The sequence below is a fragment of the Procambarus clarkii genome, chromosome 49 (assembly GCF_040958095.1).
Source record: "Procambarus clarkii isolate CNS0578487 chromosome 49, FALCON_Pclarkii_2.0, whole genome shotgun sequence".
NCBI classification, from domain to species: domain Eukaryota; kingdom Metazoa; phylum Arthropoda; class Malacostraca; order Decapoda; family Cambaridae; genus Procambarus; species Procambarus clarkii.
Window position 1 is genome coordinate 25482114 of NC_091198.1, and position 13173 is coordinate 25495286.

At 44.4% G+C, this 13173-nt stretch overlaps 1 protein-coding gene across 1 annotated transcript in view; it reads left to right on the forward strand.

The window, feature by feature from the left end:
• The first annotated feature begins 226 nt into the window (after positions 1-226).
• The window catches only part of LOC123763348 (neuroligin-4, X-linked), a 301500-nt gene continuing 288553 nt past the window's right edge, over positions 227-13173 (forward strand). Inside the window, 1 exon segment of the mRNA XM_069303151.1 lies at positions 227-1178. Within this exon segment, the coding sequence (XP_069159252.1) occupies positions 743-1178 (436 nt within the window). The 5' untranslated portion in view covers positions 227-742.

The window sequence follows — 13173 nt, forward strand, 5'->3', positions numbered from 1 at the left end:
CGATAGTGAACCAGGAGCCTACTCTCTGACATACCCGGGGCTCTCTTTCTGTTCTCAGATAACCCGCTTTACTCACTCTTTTCGCCTCACTTCCCTTTCAATCCGCTTCCCTTGCAGCGTTCCCTCCCCTGGGGCTACCCCAGCCCTTCCACCCGCCAGCACGGCCTCCCATCCCATGGCGTCCCCCTGCCACCCCATGCCTTCCCTCCCACCCTTCCCGTATGCCAGTCTGTATTTGGACGCCGAGGAGAGAGCACGCTCCGCAGCACTGCTGATCCCAGCGCCCCACGCCCAGATGTGATTACTTTAAAACATTTGGAAAGTAATTTTATTAAATTGATGTGGCCTCATGGTTGAAAAGTTGTATATGCATTTGCTAACATGTTTGAACATGGAGATACATTATACTTATGACGAATAAATCTTAAGTACAGTTAGTTCGTCTACAGCATTGTCGAGATCGTTAAGTCTTGAGTGCCCTGTGGACGAGGATCAACTTGGCGTCGTCTGTTACAAGTGTAAAGTGAACGCTCGTGTTATACACCTTCACAAGTGCAGGTAAATGGAACTGGGACAATGGAATTGTGAATATCAACAGCCTTATCGTTGATGCCTGTTGAGGCAAAGAGGACTTTTATTGCAACATAGAGGACTAATTGGGTATTCAAAGTATGGATTGCACTGTCTGCAGAAGATAAAATCGGATGAATGATGTGAAACAGTGAGCTAGACACTGGGAAGCATGTGGCCTAGAGAAACGGTGACAGTGGCGCTGTGTCTGGGCGCTGTGCTCAGCACTCTGCTGGTGACGACAGCTTCAGAGCCCCACAGGAAGACTCCAATTATCACCACCAAGTACGGCCAGCTCCGCGGCTTCTACCGGCCGGTGACCGGCTACGGGATACAGGTGGCCACTTACCTGGGTGTGCCATACGCCACGCCCCCAGTGGGCGCCAACCGGTTCAGCCCCACTCGAACATTATCCCAGTGGGTGGGTGTGCACGAGGCTACCCACTTCGGCCCTGCCTGTCCCCAGCGGCTGCCCGACATCTCCAACGAAACGGCGGCGTTGTCGAGGATGTCCCGAGGCCGCCTCCAAGCACTCAAACGCTACCTGCCCGCACTCAGACGCCAGAGTGAAGACTGCCTCTACCTTAATCTCTACGTCCCGGTCGAAGGTAGGTACCTCAGCATCGATATCTTAAGGAAGGTAAGGTGTTATACTTGTTCGTCTTCTGTTATATACCTAGGTAAGCCCCTAGTAAGTTGGTAGTGTAATATAGTGGACATTAAATTTTCCTTGAGTGCTCGTAACCTAGTATAGCGTCGCGTCGGAGGGGGGGGGGGGGGGGAGCAGCCATACAACCTCAAACACCCCCCCTCCCCCTCTCTCCCCCCCTCTCTCTCTCTCTCTCTCTCTCTCTCTCTCTCTCTCTCTCTCTCTCTCTCTCTCTCTCTCTCTCTCTCTCTCTCTCTCTCTCTCTCTCTCTCTCTCTCTCTCTCTCTCACTCACTCACTCTCTCTCTCTCTCTCTCTCTCTCTCTCTCTCTCTCTCTCTCTCTCTCTCTCTCACTCTCTCACTCTCTCTCTCTCTCTCTCTCTCTCTCTCTCTCTCTCTCTCTCTCTCTCTCTCTCTCTCTCTCTCTCTCTCTCTCTCTCTCTCACTCTCTCTCTCTCTCTCTCTCTCTCTCTCTCTCTCTCTCTCTCTCTCTCTCTCTCTCTCTCTCTCTCTCATTTTCTTACGTTTTTAAGTATTTTCACATCACATATTAATTTAATTTCTTCGTGATTTACACATATATACATTTATATTTAGATACAAAAAATCACGAATCGTGATTTTAAGAAATATATATCGATATAAATAATTTTAAGAAATATATATCGAGAAAATGTCTAAGCACTTTGATCAACGTATAATACCAGAGACGCTGTGAAATATTACGCAAATATATATGCAAGTACATATATTTAATATATATTATAATATCTGTATATATAATGCAATATATACAAATTCATAGTTATTGGATAATATTTTGTCTACGCCTCATTTCCCTCACGAGGCCGCGGGGCTCACAACCTCACACGGAGTGAGGTGGTGAGGCTCTTTATATATAATATATATTATAGATACTAATACTGATAATTCATTTATAAAGTTAAATTTATACTTTACATTAATTCACAAATTAAATTTCAATTTCATAATCAAGTAATATTTACAACTTTTAAACCTTAGAACAAAAAGCTTACAAATATAAGTACAAAATTCAAAGATGAAAAACATTGTGTATATATATATATATATATATATATATATATATATATATATATATATATATATATATATATATATATATATATATATATATATATATATATATATATATATACATATACATATATGAAAGAGTAGCACCTCTGGCTGGAAGAAGGGGGACCCTTAGCCTCGAAGGAAACCACACATAACGCATTAGAGGGAATGTTTAGGTCTCCAACAAACTTTTTGTGTGTTTTTCTCCTACCTACCCCTTCCTTTTGTTTTTAGTTTTTTTGCTTTATTGTGTATTTAAAGGTTACAAGACATACATTGGTTGATACAAAAAGTGCCTAAAGGTTATGGATCTCTTGAAGCTCCTCCGCTTCCGGACAGGAACCGAGGATGCAGCAGACATTTCCCCTCTGGATCGCCTCACTGAGGCGTTGAAACAAAAAACTGGCAGCCCTTGGGTCTCTGGTGACGTCAATGAGCTTGGAGCCCAATTCCTTGAGAAATCCCAAGGCATTCTTGCCCCAGGGGCCATGCGTCTCAGACGCTATGGAAACAAAGAGGTATTGACCTTCCACGCGGAGGGCCACTGCTAAACGAAGAGATTCTGGATCTAGACGCGTGCCCATTGTCGATATGGGGTACTGCCAGGAGGAAGTTTCCTGCATGGGGGGCAGGCACTGCTCTGAGGCGGGCTTTCTCCTTGTCTGATGTTGCGGCGCTGAGCATGGCATCAGCTACTTTTTTCACTAGTGGGTGGTCCCACCTGGATTGTTTGTGTTTATATATATATAAATAGTATTAATAAATTCGGAACCGTAGGAAGTGTTTTAGACGGCGTTGTGTGAGGCGCCTGAACTACCTGCTCCTGGGAGCGTCCATACTGCCTCATATCGCTTGTCTATTAAAAGAATGTTTCACCCAACTTTCCAATGTTGATACACGGGGGTATGGGATTTCATAGGCAGTCGAGGGTATTTAAAATTGTCGCTGTTAAATAAATTTAAGCGTCTATAGTGACTCCAGTAATTTTCATGAAATATGAAATCGGGAATGTGTTTTCCGTATTTTGTGTTTTTTTCAGTATTTCGTAATATTACATTTCTTAGAAAAATGGGATAAAAAAGGAGAGGAGGGGAGTGATTGGGAGAGAGGTTTGGGAGGGAAGGAGAGAGGGGGAATGTTTGGGAAGAAAGATGGAGAGGGGACGATAGAAGAGAGTGGGGAGGAGAGAGGGAGAGTGGTCCAGATACAGCAAGGTACCCCAATTTAGAATTTAAAAATGAAATAGCTCGAAGTGATGAATCAGGATAATCCTGAATGCCTTCTTTTTGGAGACAGGTTGTTGTCGCAGCAGTTTAGTTGTGTTGAATAACATAACTATTGTACTACTGATATTCAGCAGCCACCCACAGTCGTCTCCTCGGTGAACTCGCTCCTTCAATTAGTTGAGCCTTCAATCTTTTTCTTGGGTTGATAAACCAGCCTGTCCTCATAAACCAGGCCGTCCTCATAAACCAGGCCGTCCTCATAAACCAGCACGTCCTCATAAACCAGGCCGTCCTCATAAACCAGGCCGTCCTCATAAACCAGGCCGTCCTCATAAACCAGGCCGTCCTCATAAACCAGGCCGTCCTCATAAACCAGCACGTCCTCATAAACCAGGCCGTCCTCATAAACCAGGCCGTCCTCATAAACCAGGCCGTCCTCATAAACCAGCACGTCCTCATAAACCAGCCTGTCCTCATAAACCAGGCCGTCCTCATAAACCAGGCCGTCCTCATAAACCAGCACGTCCTCATAAACCAGCACGTCCTCATAAACCAGGTCGTCCTCATAAACCAGCACGTCCTCATAAACCAGGCCGTCCTCATAAACAAGCACGTCCTCATAAACCAGGCCGTCCTCATAAACCAGGCCGTCCTCATAAACAAGCACGTCCTCATAAACCAGGCCGTCCTCATAAACCAGGCCGTCCTCATAAACCAGGCCGTCCTCATAAACCAGCACGTCCTCATAAACCAGCACGTCCTCATAAACCAGGTCGTCCTCATAAACCAGCACGTCCTCATAAACCAGGCCGTCCTCATAAACAAGCACGTCCTCATAAACCAGGCCGTCCTCATAAACCAGCACGTCCTCATAAACCAGCACGTCCTCATAAACCAGCACGTCCTCATAAACCAGGGCGTCCTCATAAACCAGCACGTCCTCATAAACCAGCACGTCCTCATAAACCAGGCCGTCCTCATAAACCAGTACGTCCTCATAAACCAGGCCGTCCTCATAAACCAGCACGTCCTCATAAACCAGGCCGTCCTCATAAACCAGCACGTCCTCATAAACCAGCACGTCCTCATAAACCAGGCCGTCCTCATAAACCAGGCCGTCCTCATAAACCAGGCCGTCCTCATAAACCAGGCCGTCCTCATAAACCAGCACGTCCTCATAAACCAGGCCGTCCTCATAAACCAGGCCGTCCTCATAAACCAGCACGTCCTCATAAACCAGCACGTCCTCATAAACCAGGCCGTCCTCATAAACCAGGCCGTCCTCATAAACCAGGCCGTCCTCATAAACCAGCACGTCCTCATAAACCAGGCCGCCCTCATAAACCATACCGTCCTCATAAACCAGGCCGTCCTCATAAACCATACCGTCCTCATAAACCAGCACGTCCTCATAAACCAGCACGTCCTCATAAACCAGGCCGTCCTCATAAACCATACCGTCCTCATAAACCAGGCCGTCCTCATAAACCATACCGTCCTCATAAACCAGGCCGCCCTCATAAACCAGGCCGTCCTCATAAACCAGGCCGTCCTCATAAACCAGGCCATCCTCATAAACCAGGCCGTCCTCATAAACCAGGCCGTCCTCATAAACCAGGCCGTCCTCATAAACCAGGCCGTCCTCATAAACCAGGCCGTCCTCATAAACCAGGCCGTCCTCATAAACCAGGCCGTCCTCATAAACCAGGCCGTCCTCATAAACCAGGCCACCCTCATAAACCAGGCCGACCTCATAAACCAGGCCGACCTCATAAACCAGGCCGTCCTCATAAATCAGTTCCCATGTAAAAACTAGCGAATAACACTCCTAAGGGAAAACCCATTGCTACTCCGTCTATTTGTAGATACATGTCCCCTTGCGGACTGATGAAAGGGGCTTCCGTTGTACATGCCTCGAGAAGTGTTTTCAAGTGTGGCTCAGGTATGTCTAATTTGGGGGTATTCTCTTCTCTGTATACTCTGTCCAGTATCATTTCTATGGTGTCGACCGGGGCGTTGGTAAAAAGGGATTCCACGTCCAGTGAAGTAATAGTTCCATCGGGCTATGTAGTTTTAATTATTTCTAGGAAATCTGCTGATGATTGTAGACTAGTTTCTTGGAGTGAATGGAGTTCGTAATTCGTTAAGTCATTTTGCCAGGTGATAGGTTGGAGATGGTATTTGGCTGATTATTGGGCGTAGTGGGTTACCTGGTTTGTGTGTCTTAACATTGACATAGGCATTTCCTAAGCCATAGTCGCCTTGGAGTTTAGCGACTATGTAGCAACTTTATATGTGTGTGTGTGTATAATATATATATATATATATATATATATATATATATATATATATATATATATATATATATATATATATATATATATATATTGACGATCACAAAACACTGATCATTTTATGCGGAAAATCCACAGAGAAATATGAAATGAGGTGAACGTTTCGGCTTGTTAAAGCTTGTTAAAACAAGCCGAAACGTTCACCTCATTTCATATTTCTCTGTGGATTTTCCGCATATATATATATATATATATATATATATATATATATATATATATATATATATATATATATATATATATTATACACACACACACACACATATAAAGTTGCTACATAGTCGCTAAACTCCAAGGCGACTATGGCTTAGGAAATGCCTTTGTCAATGTTAAGACACACAAACCAGGTAACCCACTACGCCCAATAATCAGCCAAATACCATCTCCAACCTATCACCTGGCAAAATGACTTAACGAATTCCAAACTCCATTCACTCCAAGAAACTAGTCTACAATCATCAGCAGAATTCCTAGAAATAATAAAACTTATTATATAAGTTTTTAATTATTTCTCTTATTAAATACTCCTCTTATTAAATAAGAGGAGTGTTGTTAACGCTTATGTCGACCGTGCTCTCAGCCACAGCTCAGGATGGAAGCAAGTCGATGAAGAACTCTGTAGGGTAAGGCAGGTCCTAGTCAACAACGGCTTCTCCAATGGTTTCGTTGAAGACATCATAAGAAGGAAGGTGAAACGCCATGCAACCTCTGAAGAGAAAACTAACACAACACCTGTACCCCCTATTAGACTATTTTACAGGAACTTCTTTTCCACAGCTCATAAAACGGAGGAAAGGGTCCTGAGAGATATTGTTAATAGAAACGTTATCCCTACAGACAAAAATCAAAAGATACAATTGACGATTTACTATAAAACCAAAAAAACGGCCAACCTACTCATGAGAAACTCTCCAGACATAAAGCAGAACGCTTTAAAAGAGACCAACGTCGTCTATGCCTTCAAATTCCCACTTGGGGACTGTAAGCCTCAAAGAACTCAGTATATAGGCAAGACAACAACATCTCTTTCCAGGCGATTAACGATGCATAAGCAACAGGGCTCCATTAAGGAACATATAATCTCTTCCCACAACCAGACCATCGCCAAACTACAAGCAGATATCAACAAAGTTTTCGATTGGGCAGCAGAAAATAACATGATGTTTAACAGTGATAAATTTCAGGTACTCAGGTATGGCAAAAATGAGGATCTGAATCATAATACAGGGTACAAAACACAATCGAATCTTCCCATAGTAGAAAAACAGCATGTCAAGGATTTGGGAATAATGATGTCCGACGATCTAACGTTTAGGGAGCATAACCAAGCAAATATCGCGTCAGCCAGAAAAATGATCGGATGGATTACGAGAACTTTCAAATCCAGGGATCCCATCACAATGGTTGTACACTTCAAGTCACTTGTGTTGTCCCGTCTCGAGTACTGCTCAGTACTCACTTCCCCCTTCAGAGCAGGAGAGATTGCTGAAATAGGGGGAATACAGAGAACATATACGGCACGCATAGACGAGATAAAACACCAAATTATTGGGATCGTCTCAAAGCTCTCCAAATGTACTCTCTAGAAAGGAGACGAGAGAGATACCAAATAATATACACATGGAAAATACTGGAGGGTCAGGTCCCAAATCTACACAATAAAATAACAACGTACTGGAGTGAACGATATGGAAGAAAATGCAAGATTGAACCAGTGAAGAGCAGAGGTGCCATAGGCACAATCAGAGAGCACTGTATAAACATCAGAGGTCCGCGGTTGTTCAACGTCCTCCCAGCGACTATAAGAAATATTGCCGGAACAACCGTGGACATCTTCAAGAGAAAACTGGATGGCTTTCTAAGAGAAATTCCGGATCAGCCGGGCTGTGGTGGGTATGTGGCCCTGCGGGCCGCTCCAAGCAACAGCCTGGTGGACCAGACTCTCACAAGTCGAGCCTGGTCTCGGGCCGGGCTTGGGCTTGGCTTGGTAGAAGAACTCCCAGAACCCCATCAACCAGGTATCAACCAGGTACCAGAGAAGTCTTAACAAAAAACACGGAAATCACCGATAGGTACAGCAACAGCAGTTGGCTTGATATATGCGAGGCACTACACATTAAGAAGTCAACACCAGCAATCAAGAGCCAATTAATGCACAACTATATTCTACCCACTTCAAGACTCCGCACCAATATAGAAGCATCAAGAAATATGGGCCAATAGGCCCTTTGTATTTACTTCCATTCTTCCCCTTTTAACTTTACTCAATATTACCCAATATTTCGTGTTCTATCTTGTGTTGAAAGTTTGTTTTCACCTCATCCAAAACTGTTGTAACATATTACCTCACCCAAATGCAGGTATATAAAATGAAAAGCCGTTTGAATTGTAGCATAGTAAGAAATCTGTGTGCAGGTTATAGTTGTGTGTGTGTAAACTAAAGTCTTTGAAAATGTAATAAGTTATTACGAAATGCGTTCAAGTGTCGCGTCAGACTAGAAATAAAAATGAATTTTGGAGAATTGATTTTTCAATTACCATCATCAGTGAAAAGAAATATAAGAAATATTGAGAAAATTCGCGTTAGAATTATTAATCTTACTTTTTCTGTCATATTTAATAATATATGTCTACAGGAAAGACTGCTACCAAAATATACTAATATATATATATATATATATATATATATATATGATTATAGCAATCAGCAAACAACAAGTCTTGCTGTTATGTGTAATGACAGTGAACAAAACAAGGCGGTGAGCCATCAACCAGCCTAAGGATCACTTCGTTGCCACCGTCATGAACACCACTCCATCAACGACCACTTATTCATTAGCCGGCTTGCACTTGCAACAATTTCTCTTAACAGACACGGCAAAAATCAAGCGAGCGACTGAAGGCTCAGCCACACCGCTGGCGCCTACTTCATACCAGTCTAAGTTAACATTAAATAACAATAATAACGACAATAATGACAAACTAACAACAGTTCTTGGCTTACATTTGCATGAAGAATGTAAGAACCGCTCCTAAATATCCACAATTTTTGTTAAAAACAAGAGAGTTGAATTTGGAAAGCATTTATCAGCTCACACACCTCACTTACCTGACAGCATGGGAATAATCACAAAATATATAATACGATTACATTTACTGTATCATAGCGACTACATTTGCTGTATCATGGGGACTACATTTACTGTATCATGGGGACTACATTTACTGTATCATGGGGACTGCATTTACTGTATCATAGGGACTACATTTACTTTATCATGGGGACTACATCTACTGTATAATAGGGACTACACTTACTGTATCATGGGGACTACATTTACTGTATCATGGGGACTACATTTACTGTATCATAGGGACTACACTTATTGTATCATTGGGACTACATTTACTGTATCATACGGACTACACTTACTGTATCATGTGGACTACATTTATTGTATCATTGGGACTACATTTACTGTATCATGGGGACTACATTTACTGTATCATGGGGACTACATTTGCTGTATCATGGGGACTACATTTACTGTATCATGGGGACTACATTTACTGTATCATAGAGACTGCACTTACTGTATCATGGGGACTAGTATTTATTGTATCATTGTCCAGCTGGTACATCCCGATTGCCTGGCTGGATTGTTTGTTCGCTTTCAGAAGGGTTGGTCTGGGTGCTGGGTCTGCCAGGGTCTCCATTGTGTGATGCCTTCCGTGATGTGGGGGTCCTGTATCCCTGCTGAGTCACCAAAATAGTCCTGTAGAATTTCCTCGATCAGGTAATGCGATGCCGAGGAGAAGGAGAGGAAGGCTGTGACAACAGTTATGGTGACCGGGCGGACATCAAGGCCACATATATATATATATATATATATATATATATATATATATATATATATATATATATATATATATGCAAGGCTTACTTTGCTAGGTATCATAACAGCATAGGCCTATTGGCCATTCCAGTTTGGTCAAGAATCCACCCCAGTCACGTGATGTGTATTTCATCCCTGGCGTCCGAGATTATAGGCTTGAAGCGCGCGATCTGCAAGCTGCAGCAACACAGCTTAAGACTTAAGACCTTAATAATTGCAATCTACAACAACTCTCTTCTACTGTGCCTGAGAAGAGCAACATTTCTAACTTGGTGTTATGTTGTGGAGTTACTAATCAATGCTATACTGCAATGTTTCTCATTTTACGAGAGTGTTAGACCAGGAAAACGTTGCAGCTGGAAGTTGCAACCATGACAGTTGAAGCACCGCCATAACAACGGGTGGTGCAACCATGACTGTTGAAGCACCGCCATAACAACGGGTGTTGCAACCATGACTGTTGAAGCACCGCCATAACAACGGGTGTTGCAACCATGACTGTTGAAGCACCACTATAACAACGGGTGTTGCAACCATGACTGTTGAAGCACCGCCATAACAACGGGTGTTGCAACCATGACAGTTGAAGCACCGCCATAACAACGGGTGGTGCAACCATGACTGTTGAAGCACCACCATAACAACGGGTGGTGCAACCATGACTGTTGAAGCACCACCATAACAACGGGTGTTGCAACCATGACAGTTGAAGCACCACCATAACAACGGGTGTTGCAACCATGACTGTTGAAGCACCACTATAACAACGGGTGTTGCAACCATGACTGTTGAAGCACCGCCATAACAACGGGTGTTGCAACCATGACTGTTGAAGCACCGCCATAACAACGGGTGTTGCAACCATGACTGTTGAAGCACCGCCATAACAACGGGTGGTGCAACCATGACTGTTGAAGCACCGCCATAACAACGGGTGGTGCAACCATGACTGTTGAAGCACCGCCATAACAACGGGTGGTGCAACCATGACAGTTGAAGCACCGCCATAACAACGGGTGTTGCAACCATGACAGTTGAAGCACCGCCATAACAACGGGTGGTGCAACCATGACAGTTGAAGCACCGCCATAACAACGGGTGTTGCAACCATGACTGTTGAAGCACCGCCATAACAACGGGTGTTGCAACCATGACAGTTGAAGCACCGCCATAACAACGGGTGTTGCAACCATGACTGTTGAAGCACCGCCATAACAACGGGTGGTGCAACCATGACTGTTGAAGCACCACCATAACAACGGGTGTTGCAACCATGACTGTTGAAGCACCGCCATAACAACGGGTGGTGCAACCATGACTGTTGAAGCACCACCATAACAACGGGTGTTGCAACCATGACAGTTGAAGCACCGCCATAACAACGGGTGGTGCAACCATGACTGTTGAAGCACCGCATTAACAACGGGTGTTGCAACCATGACAGTTGAAGCACCGCCATAACAACGGGTGTTGCAACCATGACTGTTGAAGCACCGCCATAACAACGGGTGTTGCAACCATGACTGTTGAAGCACCGCCATAACAACGGGTGGTGCAACCATGACTGTTGAAGCACCGCCATAACAACGGGTGTTGCAACCATGACTGTTGAAGCACCGCCATAACAACGGGTGTTGCAACCATGACTGTTGAAGCACCACTATAACAACGGGTGTTGCAACCATGACTGTTGAAGCACCACTATAACAACGGGTGTTGCAACCATGACTGTTGAAGCACCACCATAACAACGGGTGTTGCAACCATGACTGTTGAAGCACCACCATAACAACGGGTGTTGCAACCATGACTGTTGAAGCACCATCATAACAACGGGTGGTGCAACCATGACTGTTGAAGCACCGCCATAACAACGGGTGGTGCAACCATGACTGTTGAAGCACCGCCATAACAACGGGTGGTGCAACCATGACTGTTGAAGCACCACCATAACAACGGGTGTTGCAACCATGACAGTTGAAGCACCGCCATAACAACGGGTGGTGCAACCATGACTGTTGAAGCACCGCCATAACAACGGGTGGTGCAACCATGACTGTTGAAGCACCACCATAACAACGGGTGTTGCAACCTGGCTCTAATTTCACCAGAGTTCACAAAGGAAGGTTTTTGAGGAGCCGTGAACGGTAACGACGGCGGAGAGTGACACTGGAGACACCAGAGGCTTCACATAAAGGGAATTTTATAGAGTTATTGAATGTGAGATTTGTGTGATGTGGCGGTCTTCACCTCCTTGGAGTATATCCCTAAAACATATGTGGCGGTCTTCACCTCCTTGGAGTATATCCCTAAAATATATGTGGCGGTCTTCACCTCCTTGGAGTATATCCCTAAAATATATGTGGCGGTCTTCACCTCCTTGGAGTATATCCCTAAAACATATGTGGCGGTCCTCACCTCCTTGGAGCATATCCCTAAAACAGAACTTCATTATTTTTAACTGCAAAAAGAAATGATTTTAACTCAGTAGTTCGTCTTGAGTTTTCAAGACGAACTATTGAGTGATGGTCCTGGACGGGAATGAATAGCTTTTGAAGCCTCCTTCCTTCGTGGCTTCACTCACGAAGCACGAACCTTGGCAGCAAAGGTGAATGGCTGTAAAGGTTCAGCTTGCCTGTAAACAAACTGTGAACAGCGTGAAGCGAGTCACAGCAATATTATTAAGTCTTCGTTAACAAGAAATCCATTTTTGTGTCCTGCTGTTCCAGATCCTTAAATACATGAAGAGAAAATCTGGAATATTTTCGAAATGGAATACATGAAAATTGAAAAATAATGATTTGACGACGCTTGGGCCAAGGCAAAAAACTGTAGTGTAAGAGGAACTCTAGAGGGACACGTGGTATTGTCCCGGGAGTTACTCCTCGTGGTATTGTCCCCTGGAGTTACTCCTCGTGGTATTGTCTCCTGGAGTTACTCCTCGTGGTATTGTCTCCTGGAGTTACTCCTCGTGGTATTGTCTCCTGGAGTTACTCCTCGTGGTATTGTCCCCTGGAGTTACTCCTCGTGGTATTGTCCCCTGGACTTACTCCTCGTGGTATTGTCCCCCTGGAGTTACTCCTCGTGGTATTGTCCCCTGGAGTTACTCCTCGTGGTATTGTCCCCTGGAGTTACTCCTCGTGGTGTTGTCCCCTGGAGTTACTCCTCGTGGTGTTGTCCCCTGGAGTTACTCCTCGTGGTATTGTCCCCTGGAGTTACTCCTCGTGGTATTGTCCTCCTAGAGTTACTCCTCGTGGTGTTGTCCCCTGGAGTTACTCCTCGTGGTGTTGTCCCCTGGAGTTACTCCTCGTGGTATTGTCCCCTGGAGTTACTCCTCGTGGTATTGTCCTCCTGGAGTTACTCCTCGTGGTGTTGTCCCC